This window comes from Gymnoscopelus braueri (genome assembly GCF_963280865.1).
Source record: "Gymnoscopelus braueri genome assembly, chromosome: 24".
Classification (NCBI taxonomy): Eukaryota; Metazoa; Chordata; class Actinopteri; order Myctophiformes; family Myctophidae; genus Gymnoscopelus; species Gymnoscopelus braueri.
Genome location: NC_137626.1, coordinates 26,081,166 through 26,107,823, shown reverse-complemented (window position 1 = coordinate 26,107,823; position 26,658 = coordinate 26,081,166). Strand labels below are relative to the sequence as shown.

The 26,658-nt window shown below is 41.4% G+C and overlaps 2 protein-coding genes across 3 annotated transcripts; both read right to left on the bottom strand.

The window, feature by feature from the left end:
• Window positions 1–325: 325 nt before the first annotated feature.
• gart (phosphoribosylglycinamide formyltransferase) lies at window positions 326–17,937 on the bottom strand. Its single transcript, XM_080422534.1, has 22 exons — window positions 17,808–17,937; window positions 15,357–15,506; window positions 14,751–14,846; window positions 14,318–14,492; window positions 13,558–13,669; window positions 12,821–12,889; window positions 11,875–12,000; window positions 11,487–11,574; window positions 10,376–10,461; window positions 9,810–9,978; window positions 8,451–8,682; window positions 7,591–7,685; window positions 7,165–7,274; window positions 6,760–6,958; window positions 6,219–6,470; window positions 5,345–5,497; window positions 4,811–5,014; window positions 3,921–4,076; window positions 2,862–2,992; window positions 2,400–2,541; window positions 1,855–1,970; window positions 326–1,671 (listed from the first exon to the last, which is right to left on the bottom strand). The coding sequence occupies exons 2-22, from the start codon at window positions 15,499–15,501 to the stop codon at window positions 1,474–1,476; spliced, it is 3,054 nt and encodes a 1,017-aa protein (XP_080278660.1). The 5' UTR covers window positions 15,502–15,506; window positions 17,808–17,937; the 3' UTR covers window positions 326–1,473.
• Window positions 17,938–19,821: 1,884 nt separating this feature from the next.
• Window positions 19,822–24,380, bottom strand: LOC308080399 (uncharacterized protein). 2 transcript variants are annotated; one of them, XM_080422241.1, is made up of 5 exons: window positions 24,274–24,380; window positions 22,244–22,545; window positions 21,172–21,438; window positions 20,522–20,674; window positions 19,822–20,127 (listed from the first exon to the last, which is right to left on the bottom strand). In XM_080422241.1, exons 2-5 carry the CDS (start codon window positions 22,530–22,532, stop codon window positions 19,964–19,966), a joined length of 873 nt encoding a protein of 290 aa, XP_080278367.1. In that variant the 5' UTR covers window positions 22,533–22,545; window positions 24,274–24,380; the 3' UTR covers window positions 19,822–19,963. The 2 variants fall into 2 exon arrangements, with proteins under 2 accessions (XP_080278367.1, XP_080278368.1); XM_080422242.1 differs by having other exon boundaries at window positions 24,318–24,380.
• Window positions 24,381–26,658: the final 2,278 nt, after the last annotated feature.

Here is a 26,658-nt window from a genome sequence, read left to right as displayed (position 1 = left end):
CCTAATGGGACTTCATTCTCCATTTGATAATGGATGTTTATAGAATTTCGTCAGTGCAGCACATTACTTGAAATGTACGAGCTTGATTTTCTTATTACCAGACGAGACATCGCTTTACTGGAGGAGTCTGGTCTTAGGGGACATGTCTGTCTAGGAGAGCTGGCACTTTCACAGAACGGAACCGAATTCAGTGACAGTCCTAACCGGAGCAAATGCTCAGTGGTGAGTCCTCTAAAAAGGACTGCATTGTACTTAAGGTCGGACACCTACAACTGTGGAAGTAGTTTTGTTGCTAAACAGGACACAGAGCCTTGGTTTGAGATGGAACAAACATTTATTGTCGTTGAAGAAATTACAGTAAACATACCCAATGACAGTGGATGAAAGATTTTTTTTTCTTCGTTTTTTTGTTAGATTAGCCTATAATTATCACAAGTTATTCATTAGTTTGCCATGGAGGTCAGGGTGTATTCACGTTTTTATTCCAACCAAACACAACATCAGGTGATTAAGCAAATTATTTGTGCATCCTAGTGGATGGCAGCCTAGCAACTTGAAGTGCTCCGAGTCTGACCAAACTTTGTCTGACCTATCCAACCTGGGCCCCAATTTCAACATTAGGGTTTGGTGGCATCACATTTTTTAAACCGTCCCCAAACCTTTAAACGCAAAGGCTGTTGCACAGAAATGTATTCAGAGGCAGCTATACAGTCTGCCATCAGAATGTGGCTGTATTCTTCAGTGAGAATATTGGCATTCATAATATCTATTCTATTATATAATAATCAATATTGAACAAGAGGATGTTTACAACTTCACTTGTTTCTCTCTTTACAGGCTAGATAATGGCTTCTAACGAACCCTACTCCAGCACTATTTGTATGTACTAGTATGGAGTAGCAATCTTGGCAGTAAGACTAAGTGGCATAAAAATATGAATATACTCGCACCTCCATACCATATGAGGTACTTTACAGAAGTATATGAAAATAACTTGATTTGAATAAACTGACATTCAATGGGTATACAATTTGTGGCTCAGCAGGTTGGCGACATACCATGTACTCACAAAATCAAATTGAGATGTCTCACAAAAGAATTGTAATTCATTTATAACGTTTCAGTACAGACATTTAATCATAATAATTCTAACACTTGGTGATCCATTCACACAGCATTGCAAGTAACACTTGAAAATACATGTGTTATCTTTTTCTTCAGACATTGTAACATTGGTCTAAAAGGTACCACAAATGGAATGTATAGTTCTTTCAAGTAGAGATAAAACACAAGGAATGTTTAGAGGATAGAAGTATCTATAATGGATCCACTACCAGCCTTGTAACCAGACTATTATTACGCATCACAGCACAAAGTTACCAGCATAGGCGTGTGATAATTCCCCACTCAGTTAAATAGTGTTGCATGTAATGGGTGAGCTTTAGGTTGGGTGGGGTCTCTGTCACTAGCCTCTTAGCTCGGTACAGCAGAGTTCCAAACGATACGGCCGTCTTCTCCAAGCTTGACAGCGCCGCTGGCCACCAGCTCCAGGGCTGCAGGGAAGGCACGGTGTTCGGCCTCACGTATCCGATCCGATAGGCCCTCCTCTGTGTCCCCCACCAGGACAGGCACCGCCTCCTGCGCGATGATGGCCCCCGCGTCAACCTCTTCCTAAACAACAAAATGAAGAGACATTGGGAATTGTTTAGAGTTTTCTGTCACCATGTGTCATCATTTTATTTTGTATAATTAACAAATACATAAGACATGATGGCTGCGTAGTCAGTAGGCCTTATATAATGCACAAGCTTGGTGGAAGGGTAAATCTTCAATAGTATAAATTACTGTACTTACAGCCACAAAGTGGACAGTGCAGCCGGTGACCCTTGCCCCAGCCTGCAGAGCCTGTTTCTGGGCATTCACACCCTTAAAGGAAGGCAGCAGGGATGGGTGGATGTTCAGGAGTTTACCTGTGACACATACAGACACACCTGGTTAGCACACTGAGAGACAATTTGGTTTAAGACTGGTTTGGATAAAAAAAACATGTTCTGATATGAAACTACATGTAGGCCAGTGATTAAATATCACAATCTGGGCCCACACAGATTTACAGCTTGCCCAACTGTATGAGATCCATGAGAACTGGATTATACCGGGCATGGTAGCAGCATGTTCCAGCCGCAACGTATCAGCCGCATCACAGGCACTCTAATTATTTGCGATTCCACCAGATGTGTTTAAGCGCCCGTTATGCACCTGGTCTATTTTTTCTGTTGCATTGCAATGCGTTCCGAGCTTGCAGATGTGGTATTTTTACCTAATATTTGCCGCAGACTAGGGACGTTGTGTTCATGTGGTTAAAACAGTCCAGATAGAAGACAGCAGCATGGTCTCACCGTTCCATTTCTTGACAAAAGTTCCAGTGAGGATCCTCATGAATCCAGCCAGACAGACCACCTCCACCCCAAACTCCTCCAGTACACGGTCGATGGTTTTATCAAACTCTGCTCGGCTTCCGTACTGCTTATGGTCTACCACCTGGTCAGAGCAAGACAAGAAATCAAACTTCTGTTTCCATACCGATGCCATTATCTGGAGTGAACAGGTACAGTGTCTGTGTCAAGGACACAGGTCCCACATATGTTGGGCTGTTGATCTCTACTCAATATCAATCCACAATGTGGAATTGCTGCAAATTGTGAAATACTGTCTTTCCTCAATCGCTGATTATTGATGGTCATCAGTACAGTAGTAGTTGAAGGTTTCATCCTAAACATTGCGATAATATTATGGGTGGGTGTGGGACTTTGTTTTGATAGGAGCAACAGAGGTGCTTATGAGTGGCACTTTCTCCGTACCCTTGTCTGGATGCCAGCTAGGGAGGCTCTCTTCAGGCCCTGCACGCCTGGCCGGTTGGAGATGACCACCAGGATCTCAGCTGAGCTGGATGGACGCTTGGCTTGTTCAATCAGGGCCTGGAGGTTGGTGCCTGGGACACACAATCACAATGCTACTACTATAGTAGAGTGGAAGATGGATTGGACAGAAATATCTAAGGACATCTATTCCAAGGATTTCAATGAAGACTAGGGGTGTGCCGATACAAATTTCATGAAACGATACGATACGATATTGGGCTTTTATTATGAAAATATATGGGGGGGAAGCAAATGCAAACAAATATTTCTGTTTTGTATTATTCAGACATGCAAACTTGTAGCTTTTCAGCTACAATAGCCGTTTTGAATCCAGATAGGGCAATAGTGTGACACCTCACCCGAAAAAAAACAACATGTTGTCACCCTTTTCACCTCGGGGCTGTTTGCATGCCTGATTATTATTATTGTAAAAAAAAAATGTTTTTTTTTTACGATATTGTTTTTTCCAAAACGATACATATCGTCACGAAAACGTATCGCGATATATCGCGGGACGATATATCGGCACACCCCTAATGAAGACTGATGCAAAGTCTGACCTATATAGATTTCCTTTTGGAAATCGCTTACGGTGGAGGCAATATCAGACTGAAGCTATTGATCAGTTTGTTTTTGTCAGTACAGTAGTGTTCATTAAATTTGAACCCCGATCTTTGTATTGCTTTTTTATAACCCGATAATCAATAAACATAATTCTATGATTTCTTTCTGAAAGAGTCTCACCAATGCAGCCAAATCTGTCATTTGTAAAAAAAACATATTATACCCAATTCATGCATTTTGTTACATTGTCAGGAATGTTGCCAATTAGATGTGCTCATGAAGACCTACAATGTGATAATGAATTAGCCTAGGTGGTTATGCAGTGTCAAAATCAAATAGTATAGTCATAATTGATTATAATTACGATCATGATTACCATGTGTAAGGGAATAAGAGATGACATTCCTGTATTTACAGTCGGAGTCAGAAACTCACCTGTGCCGGAGATAAGGACGCCTACTCTGGTCCTTTTGTGCCGTTTGTCGCCGTCGCCATGGTGACGACCATTCAGCGGCACCTCTAAATCCACGCTGGGGGAGGGGCCAACGCACAGGCTGTGTTTCAGGTTACGAACCACTACAGGCTCCGCCCCTGCAAAATGGTGATTTTAACAGTAACTATTACAACAATCATGAAACAGTGAGGTACATAAATGTTATGTATTTTTAACAGTAGAACAACACTTACAGTATCTACAGTAGAGTGACTTAAGGATGCAAATCTCAGGAGGCATATAGACAGATGACAGGTAATTGATAATGTTTTGTTTGTTTTCTATTATTTTCTATTTATTTTATTTGCCAAGATTTTATATTTTTGTCTGTCAGCAGAGAAAACTTGAGAAAATAGTAAAATCTCAAATGAATGACAATTCACACTAATCCAATCTCATTCTTATATTATTTGCATTAATATATTATTCATTCAGTCTGTCAGCTTAGGTACTTTATAATAGGGATATAAAAATGCATTGATAAATTGATCTTGAGGTGGCAATTAATTTTTTATTGTGAATACATTTTATTGTCTTCCCAATACAGAGTTGCTTCTGTCAAATGAGTTAATTAAATGTTATTTTTGGACAATTTTGGTTGGAAAATGGATTAATCGTATCAAAATGATCCAATCATTGTGAAAGAAGAATCGTAATCGCATTATTGTGAGGTCAGAGATTTACACCCCTACTTTATGTTTCCCTGTTTTATTATTCAACTTAATCTTTGTTATTATTAGTTACCGGTAATTTCAGGGTATTTAAACCCCTTGCTTGAAGAAATGTTAAACATTAAATGCATTCAAGTCTGTTTATTATCTCACTGCCTCACCAGGCTGTTTGTATGCCAGCGAGCCGACAATCCAGGCGTCCTCGTGGGCCTGGATCTGACGCAGGACCCTCTGGGCGTCGGGAGGGGCCACCACCAGCACAGCCCCCAGGCCGCAGTTGAAGGTACGAGCCATCTCCTCTTCACTCAGACCGCCCTGCTTCTGGAGCCAGGAGAACACTGGAGGAATGTTCCAGCGAGACGCATCTGCATACAGTCAAATCACAAGTGTTTATTTAATTCTGAGAGTGTACAAATGGTAGCTACCAAAGGGACATGATAGTCATATCTGTACTACATGTTCATCAATATATATATCAATGTATTGACAAGAAACTACCAATACAATACATGCTGTATCACGATACATGATGCAACGCTATACAATTTGTATCTAATGATAATACTGGGAGAGCTGTAACATTCAGATTTGATTACCTTATTAGTCCCACAGGTTTTTTGCTTCACCCAGCTGATGTGGAGCAGTTAGAGGTTATTGTCTTGCTCAAGGGACACTTCGACACATACTAGACTCACCTAGATCGACTGCTAGTGCCTTAGGCAGCACTCGAGGGATGTTCTCGAGGAGCCCCCCTCCTGTGATGTGAGCGTAGGCTTTGACTGCTCCACTACGCAGGATTGGCAGGAGCAGGCGGCTGTAGATCTTAGTTGGAGTCAGCAGCACCTCACCTGGAAGCACAATCCAGTCCAGTCATGTGGGCTTTGGGGTGAAGTAATCATTCAATAACTTTGCCTAACTTTCCCTATTCAATACTTTTTTATTTTGTTTCATACATTGTAAAAAGAATCCTAGACATAAAAAATGCAGGCCTGCATTGTAGAACTGAAAATTAAGTTTGGCAAGATAGTTGATCTACAAGCTCACAACGCATCATGGTGCAAACTTGTAGAGCGATTAGGTGTGTGACACAGGTTGGCAGTGCACCTTGCATGGCTGCCTCTGCCGTCAGTGGGTGAATGCGAGAGTGAAGCAGTGAATTTAAGGCATACGTCATAAAGCGCTGTGAGTGGTCGGAAGACTAGAAAAGTGCTAAAATGGAGTATATTAACTTTTAGTCTTTAAACTTTCCATTTTCAACCCTAGAGTCCCAATTCTGGCCATAATCATCATAATAGCCAAACATTCTGCGGATATAGGCGAACATTCGCAGAAAATATCCAATCTACAAGCTCACAAAGCTGCGCACCGCCGGGAGGATGTAGGTTCGACATTTTCAGTTAAGAGATTTGGTGTAGATGCAAAAAAGGAGGGAGCCAAGTACAGACCCCTGGGGGACCCTGGTTAACAAAGTATGTACGTTTTAGTGGTTAATTTAGCACATTATTCATTCAATTAAACAACCGATAGTGCACCTTGCTCCGGCTGGAGCAACTGAAAGACAATGTTTACCGACAGTCTGTCCTGGTTTGCCGAAGGGAGCCGGGGAGCTGTAGCTGAGGCTGGCCTTCTCCAGGACCTTGCGGACGAGGCTGAAGCCATTGCTGTGTACTCCAGAGGAGGCCATGCCGATCAGCAGGTCGCCCTCTGCGATGTCACCCAGCCGGGGCAGCATGGCGCCGCGCTCCACCGCGCCCACGCAGAACCCTGCCAGGTCATACTCCCCTGCAGCGTATACACCAGGCATCTCTGCCGTCTCACCGCCTGGACACACACACACACACACAAAAATCAGCCCCACCTTTACCTGCTGCCACATTAAAAGTGATGATGCACATTAATGCACATTAATGCACTACTGATCCAGAAATAGGTGAAATCGGCCATTCTGCATAATGAGTAGTGATGCCCGGTGATGTTAAATCTTTTGTACTTTTACTGAAGTAAATTTTTGAAAACAGGATATTTACTTGTTACAGAGTATTTTACACACACAAACACATGGCAGAGTGCAACAATCTCAAGAGAGACAAGACCCTCCATCTATACCCACCCAGCAGTGCACAGCCGGCCATCTTGCAGGCGTTGGCGATGCCCTCCACCACAGCGGCGGCAACGTGCACGTCCAGCCTTCCACAGGAGAAGTAGTCCAGGAAGAAGAGTGGCTCGGCGCCCTGGGCCAGCACGTCGTTCACGCACATGGCCACCAGGTCCTGACCCAGCCCACCGTGCTGTCCACAGGCCTGGGCCAACTGCAAGGGAGAAGACTTAGAGTTAGTCTAAGTAAAAGGAAAAAACAGGTTATATTGGATATATTTAATACACTATTACTATGTTTTTGTGTGTGTGTGTGTGTGTGTGGGGGGGGGGGGGGGTCCTGCGAGACAGAAAACAGGGACAGAACACTGGACAAGAGTGATGGCTAAAATGTCAGAAAATGAAAAGGCTGAGGTCCAACCTTGAGCTTGGTCCCCACTCCGTCTGTCCCCGACACCAGGATGGGGTCCACGAAGCCTGCAGCCTTCAGGTCAAACAGCCCAGCAAAACCGCCCAGTTCTACATTACAACCTGTAATTTCAATTAGACAAGCGAAATTTAAATAAAAAAAGAATGCATATTTTATTCAATAAACGTAAAAGAATTGTTGTAATAAAGCTGCACACACACACACACACACACACACACAGTGGATGTGCATACTTTAATTTCAAATCTCCTTACTCACGGTTTTTATATCCCTTAACTGCAAATCAAATTATATTGAGAAGGCATCCATATGCAAGATTATTCCACCCATACAAAATGCATTTGTAAAGTGCTACTGCCTTATGCCTTTGTCATAACTGTATTGTGTGTGCATTAAATGTGAAGACGGTTAATTCACCAGAGCGGGAGGTTGCCTTGGCAAAAGGTTTTATCATGTCCACCAGCTTGTTCCCCGCTGCAATATCCACTCCACTGTCCTTATAGGTCAGGCCTCTGTTAGAGAGATACAAGTACTGTTCACTTAACTGTCCTTATAGGTCAGACATGTTAGAGAGATACAAGTCCGGTTCACTTCACTGTCCTTATAGTTCAGGCCTCTGTGAGAGAGTTACAAGTACAATTCACTGCTACTGTACTTATAGGTCAAGCCTCTATTAGATATCCTAGTACTGTTCACTCAGCTTAGCTGCAGACTGGTGTTCAGTCTAACGATGTGTCAGTATGGTGTGAGAGAAGCCAAAGTAGTAATAATTTTCAGACACTTTATTCACAAAAATAAACCACTGCAAACTTAAATATTTGAAATGTCTGAATATTATGTAAAATGTCTTATGCTTTTTGGTTGGATTATCAGTGAGTTAAAGGTCTATCATACCAATTCACTTGATCATATGAATGGTCATTGATCCTCTTTCATCAAAATACAAAATATAAATGAATACTTCTTTTCTTTTCTTTCTATAATCTGAAAGTCAGTTCTGGCAGAATGTGCCTTCATATCCTTCATTAAGACACAAACATAAGCGCTGGGTATTTGCAAAGTTAGTTTATTAGAAAATTCTACATAACATACAAAATATCATTATTTCAAGTCAAACACTATTCTTGATGCCTTCATATAATTTTTTTTAGACTGATGCCACATGTTCTAAGCTGTATGATCTATAACGGAGGACAAAATTCTGAAATGCTATGGAATGCTGAAGTAAAAAATATGAATACAGGTGTGGTGTCGGCGTGCCCTACACTCACACACACCTGTGCCGACTCAGGTGGGCGATGGCCCGGTGGCCGATGTCACGACGAAACGTGGCTCCCGGGAAGCCCACGGACGCCACACCCTCATTGGCTGCCTGAAGGGCTTTCTCCAGCGATGGTCTCACTGCTGTGACTGTGAGGACCCGCCCGCCGCTGGAGACCACTGCCCCATCCTTCAGGGCGGTGCCAGCGTGGAACACTTGTGAGCCCATTTCCTCCACCTGGGACAGACCTGAGAGACAGTGGACAACACTTTAGGATTTTGATTCAAGAAGGTTTTCAGAATTCAATCAAAGATGTTTTGAAGTAGGCCAATTTCTATTTCATAGAAATCCTCTTCTAATCTCCCCTGCACAATATTGTAATCCTTTTTCTTCTTGTCTACTGTTGTACTGCATGAGTCAATAACATTTCCCTTTCATAGTATGCCTGGTGGTGCAGCCAGTACATTGATCATATGTCACTGCCGGGTGGGAACCTTGTACTACATCTCCATTTCCTTTTTATTTATTTTTTTTCCATAAACTCAATGGTATTGGCCAGTCTTTACATCTGTTTTACAAATATGCCAACAATGCAATGTATTGCGAAAAAGAAATTGGCCCTATACCGATCAGTCACGGTAGTCAATGTGTTTTTTGTGCACATCGCATAGCTTTTGATCAGTCATCTGTGTTGTTGTAGTTGTCGGCTGACTGGTTCCTTGGTAGTTAGTATTTGTGCAATATTTAACCTTACTTTTGTGAAGTGTTATATTTGAGTTTGTGTGTGTGTTTGCAGTAAGAACTGTGACATCTCTGCGGTACACAAACTGAGACTACACACTGTGGTGGTGCCTACACATATTAGCTGATTGGGTGAAATGACCCATCACCAATGTGTCATCTGCCCCCTTGTAATAATAGTAACCCATAAAGTTTAAAATAATACTTTCAAAGGAAATCATAACAAAATGTGTTAGAACTCGTGACAATTCTCATAATCCACTGGTACACAGGGTTCTTTTTTATTTATTTCCTGAAAAGGAATGGTTTTGGACATACAAGGTTTCTGTCCAACAGCGACAATATCATCTCTGTTGGGTGGAAACCGCCTATGTCCAAAACTGTAACTTCTCAAGATTCAAATTTTAGAAAATGGCAAAAGTAACAGATCTACAAGCGTGTTTCTGCCCGACAGCAACGATATGCTCCTGATGAGTCAAGAGGACTCGAGCTCAGCTCTCTCTATGTCCTTCATGTCTCCCCTCTGTCTGTCTGCCCTTGGTACTGTGTCCCATCTCTACGCTCTCCTATCTAAATAAAGCAAAAACTACAAAAGAAAAATAACTAAATAAATGACTTCAGTGTCTTGCAGCACCTGTGATCTCCACTCCTTTCTTGTATGCTCCAGGGTAACCCTCGCTGGCCATCACCACAGTGACCGCAGAGCTGTCCTGGTGCCACACAGGGGTGCTAGAGGCCAGCTTGCCGTTGAGGGTGTCCAGCAGCACTTCATACAGGTCACTTTTCAACAGAGGCAGGAGGACCTGGGCCAGCGTGACAGTAGATATCCAACACAAACACATTTAGTCAGCATGCATACTAGACCACTTGTTCTCAACGTGGGGTCCGGGGACCCACAGGGGTCCTTGAGGGGATTCCAGGGGGTCCAAATCTAAATGATTGATAGTAAGGAACCAAATGGACACTTGAGGGTCTGCAACTCAGAGTGTACAAATGGAACCAAATGGACCCGGTTAAATGAACACCCATAGACACCTTATTTGACATTACTTCAAATGAGGTGTAATGCACTTGTGCATCGTCCTTGAAATTTAAGTTTGAGAATCATTGTACTAGACCACAATGACCAGGAAGATGTAACCAACCATAACTGATTAACTACGAAGATAAGAGCGAGCGCGCACACACACACACACACACCTGACACTCGGGGTCTCCAAAGCGACAGTTGAACTCCAGGACCTTTGGTCCCTGCTTGGTTAACATCAGTCCTGCATACAGCACACCTGGGAGAGTCAGAGACACAGCAGATAAGAGACTGAGGCAACCAGGCTGCATTCCATTCATCTACCAAGGGTACCATGTCCGTCCCAATACCCCTCAAAAGGAGAGCAACACTTAATTGACCTAATCGATTAAAAAAATCGTCGATAATTTAATAAATTAATCTATTAACACCTTTACCGCCGGGCCCGTAGTTCTACGGGCCGTTAAATCCAACGGTTAAGCGCCGAGCCCGTAGTCCTACGGGCTGCGGTCTTTTCGCGCATGCGCGGTCCGGGTGCACTTTCGGAATTTTTTTGATCCACTTCCGTTTCCGGTTTGATGACAGGAAATAGAATTATTTGGGATCCGGTTTCGACGATCACGCCCGCTCCCATTCTACAGACGAAACTGAAACTCAATTCTCTTCCTGTAGTTTTTTCTCCTCGCATTTCACTGTTTAACGTAATCCGCTCTAACTCAAACATGGATGCCCCGTTTGACACGTGGTTTTCACTGGGAGATACAGGGAGATCTCGCGGATGTAAACAGACCGTTCACGGCTCAATCTTAAGGATTTTAACAAGATCTATGGCGACATGAAAAAAACAAAAAAACAACAAAAACACCTTGGCACTGGTGAGTACATTATGAGATTAACCTCTGGCGGTGGATGTGTTAATAATCGTTCCCTAATTTGGCATTATAGGCACAAACTTGAAAAAAGGTGATCTACAAGCTCACAATGCGATGCGTTGTGAGCTTGTACATCTGTTATTTTCAAAAGATTTGCACGATACTGTGGTGCGACAAAGTATAAAATAGGGCTTTAGTAGTTAATTGATTCGTTGGTATGTATATATACTGACTAAAAACAGGCTTCTGGATTATTAGATTAATTGAAAAAGTAATAGATAGAACAATTGCTGAGAAGATAATTGATAGTTGCAGCCCTACCCCTCAGTGTCAACACAGGACAAGCAGAGAAAAGGTCACATCTGAGCTCAGTCATAAATACAGAAAAGGCTGTGGGGGAGTGAGATCTTACCCACATAAGGGACTCCCTCCGCCTTCATCCCGTCCACAGTCTTCTGAAGAACCGTCTTTGTTATCTGCTGTAGCAGCTCCTCACTAACCTGGACAGAGATGACAAGAGAGATCATGGCCCAAACCAAGACAAGAAATGGCATTTAGATTCACAGATGACTTTGCTTACAAAGACATGTTTGAATCTAAACATCTGTGTGAATCTGGAGCAGCTAAACATGCTCCTCAAGATATGGACCCAGAATGCAGGAAAGAAAAAAACTATACTAACAACCTAACATCGTTTACTATCTTCCATCCTAGGGCTTCTAGAGAAACTAAACTTTAAAATTGTTCATTACTTCAGTTTTTGTAGGAGGGGCAGTACATTATTAAATGAGTATATGTACCTGAGGTGTAGGGCAGTAGGCCCCCATGCCACCAGTGTTTGGCCCCATGTCACCATCCAGCAGGCGTTTATGATCCTGGGCTGGGGGCATCGCAGACACGGAGTTACCGTCACTGAAACATAAACACTACAGGCAGAAAGAGAATGGAATTAACAGCTTTTTTTATGTTAACTCATTGGCCGCCATTATCGCATTAACGCGATCTAATAAATAGCGCGCTTGGCCGCCAGGATCGCATTAATGCGATCTAACGTCTTTATTGATCTTTATGCTCTGATCACGCTATTCTGTTATGAATCAGGCTAAGTTTCGGGTTCCACTTACTTCAACCACCACTGCATCCGGTTCCATGACTTGGGTTCCGTTTTCGGTTTTACATTTTTCCCCCCAGTCATTTTCGACCATAATAGGGAAACAAACGGTTTTTCACACGCTATGAAAAGCGATCGGAGACCTCCCCTCCTATAATCTATGGTCTGGGTGACGAACAGTCATCCCCGTTGTGCATCACAAAGTAATTTTCGCCGATAACAGAATCTGGGACATTTCACTTCCGGTTCATGTGTTTCACTGTGTGAGTGGGTCTGGGAGGGGGCGAGTGTGATCGAGAGGCGATCAAGCTTGGTATGTGCTGCTCTCTGGTGGTGGAACGATCAAAACGATTCAAGTGTCAAGGTAGACTTTCTAGATGTGAATTAAATAACAAAATAACGAAACAAAAAAACACGAAAATCGCTGGCAAGGGCTGCTATGAACGAGGTTTTAACTCTGGCAGTCAATGAGTTAATTCCATTCCATGTGTAAATTTTGGGCAATAGCCAGCTTTATTTTAGACAGATGCAAATTTAGCTCCATTTTAAGTCCAGTGCATAATTATGGAGTTATGTGCCCCCGCATATTTGCCAAAAAGAAGACAACAAAGAACATGGGAAAAGGTTTTACTCACAGACACTTCCTCTCCATCAAGAAGTTCCTCAATGACTACAGTCTCCCCCGCGGAACCAAACGCTTTGTCCTGTGACAAAATACAATTCTATAAGACACAAATAATAGTGTAATCTTCCAAAAATCTCTGTGTAGTAACAGTCATTGTTTGAACAACATCGAATGGGTATATAATACAAATAAAGTGTCCTAAACACAAGTCTCCACTGTAAAGCATGTCAAATCTACATAAATGTAGAGAGCATGTGGGTTTAACATGCCATGCTACAGAAACATTTTCTATTGACAAGCATTTCTAAATTTGTTCCATTCAAATAATGCATAGTGTCTAATATAATGGTCAAATAGAAGGCTATAAAGTTGGCAATGTCTGTCGTTGCTAGCTAAGCAAAGGCTTTTTAATTCTTTGATAAAGCTCCAGTAATAACATTCAGTCAGGGCTCGATATGTACTGTTTTCTCGGTAGCACTGGTGCTCCCAACTCAAAACAATACTCAAAAATGTAATACTAACTAAACAATATTTCCATAATTGTATGTCCACAACACAAATCAAACAACAATTTCAAGGCCTGTCAGAGATATTTTTTAAATAATGAAATAAGTAATACAATTATTGTCAATCGTATTTTGGTTGGTTGTTTGTCACAAGTCCACATCTATCCAGGGTTTTCTTCATATTTCTATCCTTGTGAGGAAATCTGATTCTCTCAGATAGCCAAACACACGGTTACAGTACCTTCATGATGTCCAGAACCGCCTGACAGGCCTCGTCCTGGTCTTTGGCCACAATGACTCCCTTCCCTGCTGCCAGACCACTGGCCTTAACCACTAACGCTGGGAAGCTGGCCCTGGGGAACAACAGACAGACACGGGTTACAGTAAAACGCTTATGCATCGGTGATCGTTCCGTATAGAAAGAAAATCTAAGCATCTGAAGCATTCGGACAGATTTTCTCCATTTTTTAAAAGCAATTTATTCAGCACTAAAAGCAAAATAAAGGTTGTGTCTTGCTTGCACTAGTGTGCTTAGTGGAGCACATATCTCCGCAAGAGAATCTGTGATGTCATATTGATGTCGGTGTGAAACTCCTAATTTGGACAAGATTGTCAAGATCAATGGTTTGACCAGGACAGGGGAGAATCTGAATTCACAAAATGTGAAAGATATTTGAGGATTGACTTCTTTGGCCAGCTGGCAGCCTGCACAAAAAAAATATGATGCTGATGATCTGTGTAGTGGTTTGAGAGATTAGACACAGATGGACAGGGGCGAAAACATAAATCTCCTCTCTACCTTTGGTCTGGCAGGGACAACTAGAACGACATGTTCTGCAATACAGCAATGACTTCAATCCATCTTTCTAATCCACACCATGTGTCACAATATGAACGTAAAGAAAAAACTAATATGTAACGTATCAAATCAATATTGCACAGTTCATATAAATGCTGTACAATTATAATTCGATTATAAATATAATTGCTATTTAACTGACGTGCGGATGTAGTTGCAAGCCTCCTGGGGGTCGGTGAAGGAGCCCCAGCTAGCTGTGGGTATGCTGTGGCGATCCATGAATGCCTTGGAGAAACTCTTGCTGGCCTCCAACTGGGCTGCCTTGGCAGAGGGGCCAAAACATGGAACCCCAGCAGCTGTTAGGTCATCTACGATGCCTGGAAGAGGTCGAGGGAGAGAGATAAACATCTCATTTGTCGAGTGTAATGTATGCAAAGACATTTTTGTTCTCATGCCAACTTCCAAGACAAAATTGACAATTAGTACAGGGGATGTGAGTATATGCATGCACACCTGGCTGGCACCCCACTGATATTGAGCCTAATCCAACTCATCTCACATCTCTGCCATGGGTACTCTGCCCTTCTACGCTCATGAAAACAAAACTTGTATACATTAGTGATAAAGACACTCACCTTCTGCCAGTGGTACCTCCGGTCCAACCACAACCAGACCCACCTTGTGGTCCTTACAGAACTGGGCCAGGATGGAGTGGTTACTAATCGACACCTCTGGATGGACAGACACAAAACAGAGCAGATGGATCACTTTAATTAAAGTCCTTACACACCAGGGGCATTTTTTGTTTCCATGTTAAGCTCTGAGCTTCCACACCACGAATAAAAGCATGAACCTGTATGAGTGAGGCATCAACCATATGAATATCTTTTATGCAAACTGCGAATATTTCCCATTTTTGTACAGTTTATTTTGTCATGGCCCAAGGTGTAAAGACCTGTAAATTGACATTTAAAGTGTTCAGACATTCTCAGTCATCCCCAGTGTCACTTAACAGGCAACAATAACATGGTTGATGAATTGAATACACAGGACCATAATGGAAACAATAAGGCCTTTTTGTGTTATCCTTTCAGCATTATTGTATAACTGTACCTCTGTATTATTGCAATACTGTAAAACTGTTAATTAAGTATTCAAACAATCAATCAGCAATGTACCACTTCAAACTCCCACCCCACTCCAGTGGTTAAAAACATACGTGTGTATATACGCGTGTTTACCAGAGTTGCTGATCTTGCCGCAGTTTGCTGTGCCCGCATTTCCAGGCGCCACCAGAACCTGCTGGATGTGCGCTGATTGGGCCAGCTTCCACGCCAGGGTGTGTTCCCGCCCACCGCTGCCAATCACCAGCACTCGTTCCGCCATGGCACCTAAGGGACGAATGGAGAGAATCAAAATATTTTGTATTGCCAGTTATGTTTGCGCATGCAACCACAGTGAGGTGCCTCTGATCTACTCACAACAGGCATGTAGAATTCTGTATGAATGACAGCATGGTCCGATTGTCCCAGTGCACTGCCAGTGATTGAATGACAAATTATATTCTGTTAATTGTGCTGAAGAACCAATCCTTTATGAAGTAACTCAAGGCAGAGAGGCCTTTGGTGGCCAGACTGGCCACAGCAGAGAACTAATAGCTTTTCATTCATCTTTTAAATTGGATTAATGTTTATTTAATTGTATGTCAAAATTGACCTATAACAAAAGGAATCTGCCTGGTTGTGAGAAATTGCTGACCTTTCCTGTGTTCTGCAGCTTTAAATTATCTTGTAATGCCACACTAACAAGTCAACTAGAAAAATAAAAGCTTTGTGGTCAACAATTAACTGGCATAGTCACCAGGCCAAATCAACTACTAGAAGGAGCCATTTGCATGACAGAACAAAGACATTATGCAGTTGATATAGACCAGCAGCCATGGCCGCAGACAATTACCAGCACATGACTTGAAGTCAGGCAGCAGGATATGTTTAGAGATACTCCAGAATGGCTTTACGGTGAACAATTCATTACACTCGCTCTCTCTCTCAATAATTTTGCGGCTCAACTAATTACTACTACAAATACTACTACTACATCAACACTACTTTCGTTCATGTCAAGGAATTCAAGCTCAAAGTGCACTACAAGCCATTCTAGGACAGAGAAATGTAAAGACAAGGCAAAATAATGTACATGTAGTATTATTTTTGGTATTTTCCCTCAATTATTGCACACATTATAATATGCAAGTTATGAACACCCAGACACGTTTTATCCTTATTAGACGAAAACTGAGTAGATCATTGGACTATAACATCCTGTATATCAAGTACATATACTTGTATATGATTATTGTTTCTGCTTCCTGCACTTAAAGTAAAAAAAGTCAATCTGGTTTCTTGTTTGTTTTTTCCAAGCCTATAAGAGATAATGATATAACTGACAAATCCACATAATTGTCTCGATTTGTGGCATTACGAAAGATGACTTGGCCAAATGGAATTAGAATGCCGTCATTTGAAGAGACATTATTGGTGCCGAGATATATCCAAGCTTAATTTTGTGATAAGAATGCAATAACATTTTGCAGTCAGTACAATGAACAGCATAGGACAACAGAATGTACCAAGTATCATACCCATAATATGCATTCCTAATTCATGTGGCATCATCATCTTATAACCCATGTTATAACCCCAGCAAATTCATTGAATGAGGGGTAATATCGCCCTACTATAAAGATGTATTATATATACTATACAAATTGACTCAATCATTTGAAACCAAGGTTACTTTAAAAGACAATTCATTCAGCAGAAAAGTAATGCTAGACCTAAAACAAACCTTCACCAAATCAAAAAAGTGTTGTTGAAATTGGGGTTGCAATTTTAACCATTGTAGTGGGCATTACATAGCAGCACCCAAGCCAATCAATTATACAAAGTTGTTTAAGGGATAGGATAATGTTATGGCAACGCATTCAAGGACACATTAAATTATGTTTTATTGCTCAGGGGAGGTTGTCTTATTGAGGACAGTCACAGAACACACCCTACATGAATCCCACCTTAATGTGAGTCAACAACACAACCCCCACCCCCCAAATATGACTAAACTAGAAGATCAGCAAACAAAAAGGGGTCAGAGTTTCAACAATGATCACTTGGACTGACCTCGAAAGCTCCAGTCTGTTACAACTGTATGATGTCTGCAACACCATGCATGGGATGTGTTACTTTAGTCAGAATAGCCTATAGGCTACATGGACTCCAAGATAAGGAATGCGTGTGTTGCATGAAAGCGCGTGTTCTGCAATTATAGTTCACTGACTGGCTTTGATTGGAATCACTCCTCCTCATGTGACTCACGTGTCACTGAAAACTATAAACAACACTTTTCAAAATGTCCTTTTTCAGTTGAATATGCCAACAATATAGCTCGTAAAGGATTGTATTGGATAAACGCAAATATCATCACACAGCAATGGATCGCATGCTCACGACGACTCCTTTGACAAATGTGTTCCCAGCAGAAACACACTCTTCCAACTCACTCACACTAGAGAGGATGCTGAAAACTAAGTTTAAGTTATGTGCTAATGTGTTAGCTCCAGTAGCAGGAGTTCAAGTGCATTCATAGAAAAGTCATGATCTGCTGTCCAGAGACCCAGATCTTCTGGACAAACTCACCTATAGGAGTGTGAAAGTGGATGTTTAGTAGTCCGTCCTGCTGCAGTAGGTCAGTCGGTCACACACAGCTGGGAGACTGACTACCACTACTACTCTGCTCTCATCTTTCCACACTGGACATCCCATAGCTTGGAGGGGCAGTCGCGCTGTGATTTGCTAGTGGTTGTCAGGCAACCACTAAATATTACAGTGACAACAGAACATAATAATGAAACATGGTATTGATGGACATAATATATGGACAGCAACTGCAAATGTAGATTTTTTTTGTTCATACATTTACTTTTTTCTTTTGTTAATACAAAATTATAATATCACCCATGAGTTAAAATTATTCAGTCTGGTCTAAACACTCAAGTGAGTATAAATGCAAAAACGAATGCATCTGATCTACCGTAAACAGTAAACACAGTTTAAACCAGAGTGCAAGTACTTTAAACATGCAGATGCCTGACAACGATCCATCTAATCTCAGCGCGACCGACCCTTCGGACCATGGGATCTTGAATAGACTCAAAACCACGTGGAGCTGAACCTGATGTGTTGATCATAATAAACAACAAAGACAAAGTTTGCATCTTTAAATAGATAAAAACAACTTGAGCAGAGTTGTGTTATTCTTCACTAACGTCGCGCGAATTGGGATCCTAACTACTTGCAAATGTATGAAATTCTTGAGGCTTCAACTTCCTTTAGCATGTACCATTCAAGATGCACCTTGGGAGTTGGAGTCAACTGCCCATTAATCAGTGGTGGAAAAAGTACTCAAATGTTGCACTTAAGTAAAAGTATCAATACTACAATCAAGTCCAGAATTCAAAATTTACTTGAGTAAAAGTACAAAAGTATTGGTATCAAAAAGGTAGGGTAAGTGATTTTGATTTTTGTTTTTTTTTGTTAAAAAGGTTAAAGTACTATATTCTGAGAGTAATCATTGCTACAGAGCGTTTGTTCGGTCACAGGGGTCTCTCCAGCTCTTTAGTAAACATAATATAGTACATTTTCAGGTAGGTGACACATTTTAAGCCAATCAGGAGAGAGCACTGAAAATGCATTTTCTGTTTAATAAAGAGCTGGAGAGACATTGGAGACTCCTTATATGGACAGGACACTCTATAGTAACGAGCACTATCAGAACATAGACCCATTTTGCAATTATCTGAATAATTGCAAATCACTTACCCTACCTTTAAAGTACCAAAAGTAACAGTACAACCATTTTGAAAATAGCCTAGGTATAAAGTAGGGCTAAAGTGGTTGATTTATGTTTTATAATGTAATAATTTATATCTGCAAAGTAACTAGTAATTCAAGTTGTCAAATAATGGTAGTGGAGTAAAGGAACAATATTTGCCTCTGAGATGTAGTGGAGTAGAAGTAAAAGTATTGGAAATTGGAAATACTCAAGTAAAGTACAAATACCTCAAAATTGTACTTAAGTACAGTACTTAAGTAATTGTACTTAATTACTTTCCACCACTGCCGACACTTGTCATTACGTTTTTTTTTTCTTTTTTACACTTGAAATAAATTGACAAGCTGACTTTCTTGTATAAATTCCCAGTAAGCAAAACATAATCTTGAACTTGAATACTGTCTAAATTGAAATACCCTACCTGCCTAAATCATGCAGTACATATGGATGCAGTGTTAAATCAGTTACAAAAGTGAAGTACTCCCTCGTGTGGTATAAGTTAACATGTAATACAAGAAAAAAACATTATTTTATTTACATCCCATTATGCAAGTACAAAGAGTAAAATTATCTATACATTATACATACATACATACATTAAATATTAATATATTTTTAATCTGTAATTCTTAACAGCAATTAATCAATTACTGATTAATAATTAACCTCCCTAATTGGCATAGGATACAGCAAGCCTCAAAAAACGACTTACCCCACTTTGAGAACCACTGCTGAGAATTAAACCACACGACTAAGCACAGATGATGTGTTGCATGAGCTCTAATGCTGGAGCCATATTTATAAACAAACAAGACAATCAATAAATAAATAAAACTTTATTTGATGCTAAAATCGCATTAACCTTGAGCAAAATGTAAAATCCTACGTCGTTGTAAACATAAATTAACAGCACAATAAATGACATGAAATGGCATTCTGAGTTTGAGTCCAACATTAACCTTCACCACAAAGGAAGCTCAGGAGCGTTGAGAAGCTCCCCTGCCAACTCTGAGTCTCTCAAGGCGAACAGGGTGACTCCTGAACTGTAGGCAGCAGGGATCTCTATGTGTGTCATCTTGGACTGGTCTTCACGCTCTGACTCCTGGACCATCTGCTTCACTTGGCCTGGAAAAAACACACCATGAAGTGATGAATAGCTTGTCTGTGTGACAGAGGAGAAAGAGACAGAAAAGAGCAGAGTGACAGAGAGAAACACAAGCAGAAACATGCAGAAAGACAGAGAGAATACTAGACCACATTCAGTAGGACAGTGATTCTACACCTGTTCAATTTCAAGGACCACCAGTTAGATATGCATTAATCCATGGACCCCCATTTATTACAATTTTTTAATCTACACTGTAAAATCCTCAGTGTTAAATTAACACAGAGAATGGAACCAAATGGACATTTGTACCTACTCTGAGTTACAGAACGGTAAGGGTCCAATTGGTTCCTAACGATCAAATCATTTAGCTGGGGACCCTACAATGAGAACCAGTGCAGTAAGGTTATTCACCCTCCACATCCAAGGCGTTCCAGCGCAGGTCAGACTGGCTCTCTGACAGGCTGGATAGATGGCAGTCAGGTGTCCATCTCTGCAGCACATCCTCCCGACGAATCAGCAACACAGACTCACTGCAGAGTCGTTGATGCAACTCCCTCGCACTCACTGGAAGCAAAAGTGAACAAATCCCTTTATGAAGCCGCTATAATCTTAAGAAAAGGAAACATGGTTGTTGAACTTTACGGAACAGGGTTTTCTCTCTAAGCACCAGACCAGCAATATTTTGTATAAGTGATATAAGTGTTATCTAAAGACTACAAGAATGGTCGGCACCAATACCTAGTCGGCCCCAGTAAAATTCCGGTGAACTCGGAACGGTCGGCACCAGGTATAAAGCTTATATTATTATGCATCCTTAAAATAAAGTGGCTACTACAACGTGACACCAAATAATGTGGACCTTCACTGAAGCAAATAACCCACACAAAGTAAACATTCTATCTATAGGAATAATTTTTTTTTTTTTCTCAGAATGCTCCGTGGCCAGAAAAACCTGGTGCCGGCCGCTCAGAGGTCGCCGGAATTTGACTGGGGCCGAGTATGGACTGGTGCCGACCGTTCCGGTTACCTTTAAATACACACACACAAGATACATCTCTTACCAACATCTATAGGATTGGTCATGAACACAGCGTTGGGTGCAACTCCAAATATGAGCTGGTGGTGCCAGGCGTCTGGCACTTCCTCTCCCTTGGGCACAGCTCTCTGCATGTTCATGGTGGCCACGGGCACTGCCCCCTTGCGGATCCATTGTGCCAGCCAGGGCACCAGTCTGAGCCGCCTGGGGGGATGGAGGTGGAAGAATCGTCCCATCACCTTGCCCTGACTCGCTCGCTTGGATCCCGCGATAAGCTGGCTGTGAGTCGCGCCTGGAGGGGTCGGGTAGAGTGACAGCAAACGCACGCACGCGCGCACGCACGCACGCACGCACACACACACACACACACACACACACACACACACACACACACACACACACACACACACACACACACACACACACACACACACACACACACACACACACACACACACACACACACACACACACACACACACACACACACACACACACACACACACACACACACACACACACACACACACACACACACTTGGAGGTTGATGCATTGTAACAGACAGCCATACAACACAATATTAAGAGATAGAATTAAACTTATACATTGAGGTGTCACAGCCCGGGACTCAAGGCGTAGTAAGAGCTTTTTCCCTGCGGCTGTCAGTGCTGAGTTCATACATGGAAAAACTAAACTAAACAAGAGAGGGGGCAATAAAAATGTATATGCACAGATGTACATGGATAAGTGTATTGTTGACATATATGCCTATATCTAACTTCACCAAGCATATACTCTGCCCCTTAATCAGCACATTCCCTGTTGCTGTTAAGAAAGATTTAGGGACCATGTCACACCAACCTTTCGCTGCTTGTATGAGGGAGTGACAAATAAACCCATCTTGAGTCTCTCTTGATTCATAATAGCACCTTGAGCGTTTATGTGACGAGTTAAAAAAAGGGATTATATCATATATTATATATTTAATCAGCTGTAAGTTGCACTTCATTTTCTCTCTAACCAAGCCCCTGATGGCTTTGACCTCTATTGCATCACCATCACAGTCATGGTTTCGGGTGGACTGAGGACATCTTACCGGCCTCACTACGGGAGAGCAGGTAGTCCGGCAGTGGTGACTCGTTCCTCCTCAGGCGCGTTTCCACGCAGCGGTCGGCCTCCTCTGGACACACCTCCACGCCGAGGGCCCGGATAACATCCACCACCGCTGTGGCTCCGCAGGCAGAAGCTCCTATCTGCAGGGTCTGTCTCTCCAGTGCCTCCTTTATGGACCACATCATGGCCATGTCGCCTCCTTCTTCCTCCTCCTCTTCCTCCTCCAGCACCTCTCTGTCATCCTCACCTGCCCGGTCGCACACCTCCTCCATCAGAAATGGTCAACTGGAATTATTAAGAGATGGTTGCTTATGCAAATTAAGTTCATCCTCAGGAGATTGTATGTAGCATACAACATGTATGCTACATACAAGCCCTACATTTTGATAATAGCTGATTTTGATTGATTGATTGAATATTTTATAAAACAGAAATGTAAAACAGCACGAGTACAGTCAAACACTTTGTCTAAAAGGATAACACCAAAAAAGTTCTTGCTGTGTTGTTTCCATTGGGGTCCTATGTATTCAATTCATCAACATATAAAAAATAGCACCAAACATTCAATATCATCACAAATATAAAACACTATATGTACACAGTAGGGGGAAAAAGGGGGGGGGGTCGTCTGTCGGCCAAGTGATAACTACCTCCTCCTTTGGCCTCCTGAAAGGTGAATTTTCAGGGCTGTTTTAAGGAACCCAGTGAACCACATTATGTATGGTCATGTGTTGTGGTCTATAACACAACACATTGTAATGTGAAGCGTTACTGCTATTTTGACTCCACTTCCTTTCTAATTTCTATTCTAATACTTTCACTTATTTTTTATTGCAAGTTTGCAACACTGATGAGTCGGCACAAATATTAATTTCATCCACTTTTTATGTGATGTGACAATAACGATTGATTGATTGATCTGATCATACGCTCAACAGGCTTACTCGTACATTCACATGCACTGTATTCCCACTGATGATGATACCCTACCCTGTTGTACCAACATTACAGCCAGCCACCAACTCATCACATATTAGCTCTGTCATTTTTCCTCCCCAATTTTGACACTGCAGGACTATTTGTGAGAATGTGTTGACAAAGCATACAATAAATTCCCTTTACTGTAGCCTACATGGGCAAAACCAACAACACTTGCTCAATACAAAATAATACAGCATGAACCAGAACTGTTACAGAACTCAACTGTAACAGTTCTGTTACAGTATCAAGGGAAAATACTTCCCTTGATTAAAATCTTACATTTATATTGGCAACTCTAGGCTGTAAAGAGACACTTCCAGAGACACTAATCTGATTCTAGTGGGTGCTATAGACAGTGGTGAAAAGTAACTAAGTACATTTACTCAAGTACTGTACTTATAAGTACAATTTTGAGGTATCTTTACTTTACTGGAGTATTTCCCAATTTCCAGTACTTTTACTTCTACTCCACTACATCTCTGAGGCAAATATTGTACTTTTACTCCACTACAATCATTTGAAAACTTTAGTTACTTTGTAGATTTTGATTATCATTACAAAACATACATTTACCACATCAGCCCTATTTAAACTTTGGCTATTTGAAAATAGCAGATATTGCACTAGCCATGGTTCACATGACGCTTAGACAGTCATGTTTCAGGGCTAATATTGCACTATTAAACATGCGAGTATTTTTTCCACTGATTAGCAAAACATCAACATTAGACAGAATACAGAATACAACTCTCGTAGATGTATTTATGATTCTGACGTTGAAAACGTCAGAATCATAAATACGTCTACGAGAGTTGTATTCTACAGCTAGACATAGCCCTAGAATGGCTGTGATCTTACATACATTTAATGTATTCTGATTTAATTACAATCATGGAATACAATGTATGTAAGATCACAGCCATTCTAGGGCTACATTAGACAGTGTTTTCATTATGGTCTATGGTGCAAGATAGTACAACGTTTAGCAAGCGTGTATTAATAAATACAGAATTGGTTTAATGTAATGTATACCTAAAGTATTGTTCAATAATCCATGTTGATGATGATGATCTTACTCTGTCTGGAAAATGTGTCAGAATCGGATCAGATGCATCGAGGGTGTAAACAGCAGCTGCAACCATAGATATATATAAAGGCTAGATGGCTCAAGGGGGCGGCGCAAGCGTAGCTCAACCGCGGCCATCTTGAAACAGTCATTCATAACATCATGTCTATGGTGCATGTACTTTGAAATAACCATAGCGTGCTCAATTTTCATCCGATTTTCAAACGGTTTGGTGTGTTGTAAACACCAAAGATGTAGTTATTATACTGCATACTTATAATTATAATCATGCTTTTTTTTAATATATAATTTTATAATTTTATTACATCTTTGGTGTTTACAAAACACCAAACCGTTTGAAAATCGGATGAAAATTGAGCACGCTATGGTTATTTTAAAGTATATGCACCATAGACATAATGTTATGAATGACTGTTTCAAGATGGCCGCCATGTGGCAACGTCGTACTCCATTGGCCAGCAGCGCGGGTGAGTCATCTAGCCTTTATATATATCTATGGCTGCAACAGTGAACCCAGTGTCGCCAGATTGTGTGAAAGAAATAAGCAACTAGGTCTATGAAAACAAGCCCCAACAATCTATATTCATCAGCTATTAAAAAAAAAAACTATCTTGGAGAAAAAGTGAGAAAAATTCTAACACAAATCTGGGTGAGATAAATACATACATACAATACATATTCATTTGGGGTCCTTGACATAAAAATATTTGAGAACCAATGGTTTAAATAATAATGATTTTTGGAAACAAGCCCAAATGAGCAACTGCACTTTAAAAACAACTGAGCCCCAAAAACCGCAACCACCAATATTTACAAGCAACTTAACAGAAAAATAAGCCCAAAGTCGCTTATAATAAGCAGACATGGCAACACTGGCAGCGCATGCTCAAATAGCACGGCGTTTGACGGTTTCGAAGAGACTGTGGACAACTAGCTCCCCCTACTGGTCACTTCATAGGAACATTGTGGTTCAGCCAGGTCAGTTTATGGCGTTCAAGCGATTTGCAAGGCAGTTTAGGTCGAAGTCCCTGGTCCAGGGGCCCCCTGGCCCTGGCAGGGGGGTACAGTTTGTCAACCAGTTGACAACAGGCTCTATGCACAGCAACCATATTGGAAATAAACTAGGCCTCTTCTTACTTCCTTCACAGGTGTTATCAATGATAGTTGATACTAATGAAGGCTCTGTTCCATTCTGGTCAAACAGAGTCAGGGTGCTGATATTGTGCATGTTGGCTCACTGGAAACACTCTCAGGGTCCTTGAGGGGGTTCCAAATGGGCCCTTATGGGTGTGTAACTCTGAGAGTGTACAAATGGAACCAAATGGACCCATTTGGGTCCATTTGGTTCCATTTGTACACTCTCAGAGTGAGGGAGGACCTTGAAATTAAGTTTTGAGAACCACTTGCTACACTAAATGTAATCTCTCAAGAACAGATTCTGCTCTGCGTTAGATAGCACAAACAGCAGAGGGCGCTGTTTTTCATTCTCATTTGGCTTTGGGTTCCCAGATTGCACTAAATGTAGATGGCACTGACTAAATTTAAATGGAACGGAGCCTTAATTAGTACCATTGATAAAACCTGTGAAGGAAGTAAGAAACGGCCCCAATTTCTATCCAATATGGCTGCTGTGCATAGAGCCCACTGGACCCCCTGGGTCTTGGCCTTATTGTTGCGCATTAACGGTAACCAAAGTATAAAAAAAGTGTCATTACGGTGAATCAAGTGGGGACTCCCCAAACTATTTTAGGGACCCCCAGTTTGGGAATTACTGTAGGCTACTAGGAGACGAACAGCCCTGATTGATGAAGAGTTCAACAGTTCAGTGCGACACCTGCTGGTCAGTGTCAGTATAGTTTTTGATGGCACGTCTATAGCCATTCCACTCACACTGTCCACAACTGAGCAGTGGTGGAAGTACTCAAATGTTTTACTTAAGTAAAAGTATCTTGTTTTATTATGTACTGTAGCACTTTGAGGTTTGTTTCAAATGTAAAGTGCAATACAAATAAAATGTATTATTAATACCACAATGTAAAAATTGTCTGTTACAAGTAAAAGTTTGGTATTCAAAATTACTTTAGTAAAAATACAAAAGCATTGGCATCAAAATAATTGTACTTGTACCAAAAGTAAAAGCTCTCATTGGGCAGAATGTCTGTTTTCAAAATAGCATACCTAAGCTCACACTTCTTCGCAATGAGACACGTTGTGAGCTTGTAGATCGGATATTTTAAAATGGTGTGTGGCGGCGGCGCCCTGCCGCGGGAGGTGAACTTGAAGAAAACTGACTTTTTTTGAGCAGACATATAGGGCTGAAGTGGTTAATG

Coding starts and splice junctions, on each gene's coding strand:
- gart (XM_080422534.1), bottom strand. CDS start 15,501: ATGGCGGAACGAGTGCTGGTGATTGGCAGCGGTGGGCGGGAACACACC. Junction 12,890..13,557: donor CGGTTCTGGACATCATGAAG/GTACTGTAACCG, acceptor ATTTTGTCACAG/GACAAAGCGTTTGGTTCCGC. Junction 5,015..5,344: donor GGCACTAGCAGTCGATCTAG/GTGAGTCTAGTA, acceptor GACTGTATGCAG/ATGCGTCTCGCTGGAACATT.
- LOC308080399 (XM_080422241.1), bottom strand. CDS start 22,532: ATGGAGGAGGTGTGCGACCGGGCAGGTGAGGATGACAGAGAGGTGCTG. Junction 21,439..22,243: donor GCTCTCCCGTAGTGAGGCCG/GTAAGATGTCCT, acceptor CGACCCCTCCAG/GCGCGACTCACAGCCAGCTT. Junction 20,675..21,171: donor GACCAATCCTATAGATGTTG/GTAAGAGATGTA, acceptor TTTTGCTTCCAG/TGAGTGCGAGGGAGTTGCAT.